This window comes from Gossypium raimondii, chromosome 8 (assembly GCF_025698545.1).
Source record: "Gossypium raimondii isolate GPD5lz chromosome 8, ASM2569854v1, whole genome shotgun sequence".
Classification (NCBI taxonomy): domain Eukaryota; kingdom Viridiplantae; phylum Streptophyta; class Magnoliopsida; order Malvales; family Malvaceae; genus Gossypium; species Gossypium raimondii.
This window is the reverse complement of record NC_068572.1, coordinates 51192638-51196381: the sequence shown is the minus strand read 5'-3', so window position 1 is coordinate 51196381 and position 3744 is coordinate 51192638. Positions and strand designations below refer to the sequence as shown.

Sequence of the window (3744 nt, the reverse complement as noted above, 5' to 3'; positions counted from 1 at the left end):
GGCTTGGCAAAAGCTCAATTCCGTTTTACCCAGGCACATTATCAGTTGTTCCAACTGGGTCATTAGTGATTTTTTGCAGTATGCGGCTCCAAGGTTGGCTGGTGTGGAATTTGAGCAATGAAGGAAACATTGAAGTTAAGGGACCCAAATGGAACTCATTGTTTATTATCATATGTTGGATGATATGGAAAAATTGAAATGACTACATCTTCAAGGGAGCGCATAGCAGTAGCAAGGATTAGCTAATTTTGAGCATCTCATGGGCACGAAGTCTGCAGAATTCCAACCTATTGCAACGAAGTTTGAGTAGTTATGGCGCTTACCACGACTGGATTAAACTGAAGTCGGATGGGCCTTAAGGAAATTTTGTTATTGGAAGGTAAAGGTTGAAATACCTTTTCTAGCTTATTCTTTCCTTTTTTTTTTCTTTTTTTTTTTGCGAATTAATACAATTACATAATATAATATATTACAATCTTATAAAATCGATAGAGCTAGATCAAGCTGAAGTTTCACAAGTATAAGTTATAGGTGGATTAATTATAAAATACAATTATAGCATTGTTACCGTCCAAAGTAGTGCAAAACAATACAAGCTTTGAAACCACTTCTGAAAGATGCTTCAAAAAGTATGAAATCTACAACATGAGACACTCACACCAAGGTAATACAAAGCAAGGCAACACCGATCCAGTGTTAATGTCTGCTGTACAGCATTTTCCCAGTATGATAAAAACCATATCTAAACTGTAATCCAACTAACACTCCAAACCTCGATGCACAAATCCTGTTGAAGCAGTTAACATCAGGTTCTCACATAGGAGCTTCAAAGTCACCACTGACATCGATTTCGGATTCTAAATCTGCCTCCACATCATCGGGATCGGATGAACCGGCAGCAGCTTGTTCACCAACTTTGGCTCCTTCGGCTGTTGTTGTCTTAGCCTCTTGTATGATACGCATTATTTCTTCAACACTTTGAGATGGTTGGTCACGTACCGATTCCGCATAGTTCGTTTTTTCGATTTCGACTAATTCTTTCGGTAAATTTTTCAGAAACCAAGGATGCTCCTTAATCTCTGGGATGCTAATCCTCTGTACGTGATCAAAGTTTTTATATCATTTAAAGAAGATACAACTAAGTCTTTTATGAAATACAAAGATTACAAATAGGAAAAGAATGATACCTTGGCAGGATTGGCAACGAAGATACGGGAAAGAAGCTGCCGGCAATCCGCGGACACTCGTACATAGTCGGGTATAGTGTATTGGACACTCATTATTCGCTGTTACAGCCAAAATAATTTGACTTTGTATCAAGAAAAAGGAGGAAATGATGGCTCATTTAACTGAAGAGTAAGAGTCGAGAACTTACTCCGATGGTCTTACGGAAATTCCGAGGATCTTCGGGATCCTCAAAAGGGTATGCTCCCACCAACATCACGTATAATGTCACGCCACAAGACCAAACATCTGCAATCTACGACAGCTACCAAACGATCAAACTAACCGGCTAATAATAAGAGGGGATTAACTATGCAACAAGCACAAATTCATGCTCCATGAGTAAACCAGATGTATCCAAGGATGACTATCTGCATCACATTGATTAGAAAACAGAAAAATTGTACCTTTCCATCGTATTCCTTTCGTGATAGGACTTCCGGGGCGATATACGCTGGTGTTCCTACAGTTGACTTTGGTTGTGAATGCAGCACTGCAGACTGTTCAAAAAAGAAACTAAAGAACTGAATATTGAAAAAATAGAACAGAATCCATCAAAGATAAGGTTTATGTCAAATTTGGAAATGAACCTTGGAGTAACCAAAGTCGCATATTTTAAGACGTGGTGTTGGACTTCCGTCCAGGAGTGTGTTTTCTAGTTTCAGATCCCTGTGACAAATTTGCTGCAGCAGAAATATTGAATGAGGCAAGAAAGTCACAATCACACAGACTCTGACAAAAGTGATATTCATATAACATACCATGGAATGACAGTAGCTGACACCAGATATTAGCTGCTGGAAGAAAAACCTAGCCTGTCGGATGGACAAATATCGTAAAGTTGAACATTAATGCAAATTAACAGGTGGGGAAGAAAGATCAACTCAACATGTTGAATGTAGATATAAACTCACTTCGTCTTCACTAAATCGACCTGCACTGCATATTCTCTCGAAGAGTTCACCGCCGGCAGCATACTCCATGACAATAGCTAAATGTGTTGGAGTCACCACAACCTGCAGAGAAATGTGAAGTTAAAATAATTGTGAGTCAATTATGTTAAATAAGATTAATCATCTAAAAGAATGTTTAATAGCCAATTGTTTGGTGTTCAAACCTGAAATTCCAACAACATAGCTACTAATATGCAATAAAATCAATTTCTCACCTCTTTAAACCTGATTATGTTTGGATGTCGTAAAGATCGGTGGTTAATGATTTCTCTCTGAACATTCTCATCAATCTGAAACCCCAAAACAGAAAAGCATAAGTACATTAACATGTAATTAAGGTTTTGCAGACTAATGCAATGTCATTTTCTTACAGGTAAAACATTATTGTTGTTTATAAACAACCACAAATCTTTTTTCTCAACAATAACTTCACTTTCACTATATAACATCGACTAGCTCAAACAGAGATATCAACAAACACTTGCTGTCTCACTCTTATTATCCCTAAATATGCCATTGAAGACATTATACAAGCCGTGTTTTACCAATCTACAGACATGGAAAAATCAAAGCAGCTTTCCGAGAAAGACCAAAAATTAAGTACTCGTCTCAATCTGATCTGTAAATGAGAGATTGTAATATATTCAAGCAAATAGACAGTCATGTTCAAAATCAAACATAAACTCTTTTCCATGTTCAAAAACATTAATTTTTTCCAGATTCTGCTCATATAAATGCTGTCAAATTATATAAAATCAATATTTTCATATGATCAATTTGCAGTTGCAGACAAAAGAATCTAAGAAGAGACCATCTTTAAGAGAAAAAAATATAAATTACCTTCTTTCCTCTTTCAATATATTTGACGGCAACAAGCTCTTTTGTCTTCTTATCTTTCACCAGCCTTGCGACTCCAAAATTCCCTGATCCAAGCTCCTTCACTGGCTCATATCTCTCCTCCATCGATCACACCAAAAAAAAAAAGGGGAGGAAAGGGATTAAAAAGAAAATGTGAAAACTTTCACTAAAAACAAGACTTTTAGAGATCAAAAACCTATGAAAAGAGAAAATTTTCTTTCTAAGAGTTCTTAAACAGTAAGACCAAGACCAAGAAATATGCTCTATATATTCCAAAACAGGCAAAACAAAAAGGAAAACTGTGAAGAAACAGTCCTTGAAAGGTAGAAGACCACCTAACCAGCTAACTTTTTATAAGCTTACAAGTCAAGCCATTTTATAAACTTCTTCTCTTTATCAAACTAATATTTATGTATATACAAACCAGAAAAAAATTAGAGTTTCAACAAAATTAAAAATTTGTATAATTCTTCTCTTAATCCTTCTACTATTATATATCTAATATTTAGTTACTTTTGCTCTCCAGATGTTTAATAATTAAAATCTAATTGCGATTAAATTATATGATGTTTCTAAAATATGTAATTAATATTACATGTGCGAAAAGCAAATAACAAAATTAAGGCTTTTTATTTCAATCTAAATTGTATGGTTGTTGAGAGGCTTATATTTAATAGACAAAAGGTTAAATTCTCAATAAGTGTGAGAT

At 35.3% G+C, this 3744-nt stretch overlaps 1 protein-coding gene across 1 annotated transcript; it reads right to left on the bottom strand.

Moving 5' to 3' along the window:
- Window positions 1-510: 510 nt before the first annotated feature.
- LOC105791999 (serine/threonine-protein kinase SAPK3) lies at window positions 511-3397 on the bottom strand. The gene is made up of 9 exons (XM_012620350.2): window positions 3018-3397; window positions 2393-2467; window positions 2139-2240; window positions 1986-2039; window positions 1815-1907; window positions 1632-1724; window positions 1376-1480; window positions 1188-1286; window positions 511-1095 (listed from the first exon to the last, which is right to left on the bottom strand). The coding sequence occupies exons 1-9, from the start codon at window positions 3138-3140 to the stop codon at window positions 814-816; spliced, it is 1026 nt and encodes a 341-aa protein (XP_012475804.1). The 5' UTR covers window positions 3141-3397; the 3' UTR covers window positions 511-813.
- Between the last annotated feature and the right edge of the window lie 347 nt (window positions 3398-3744).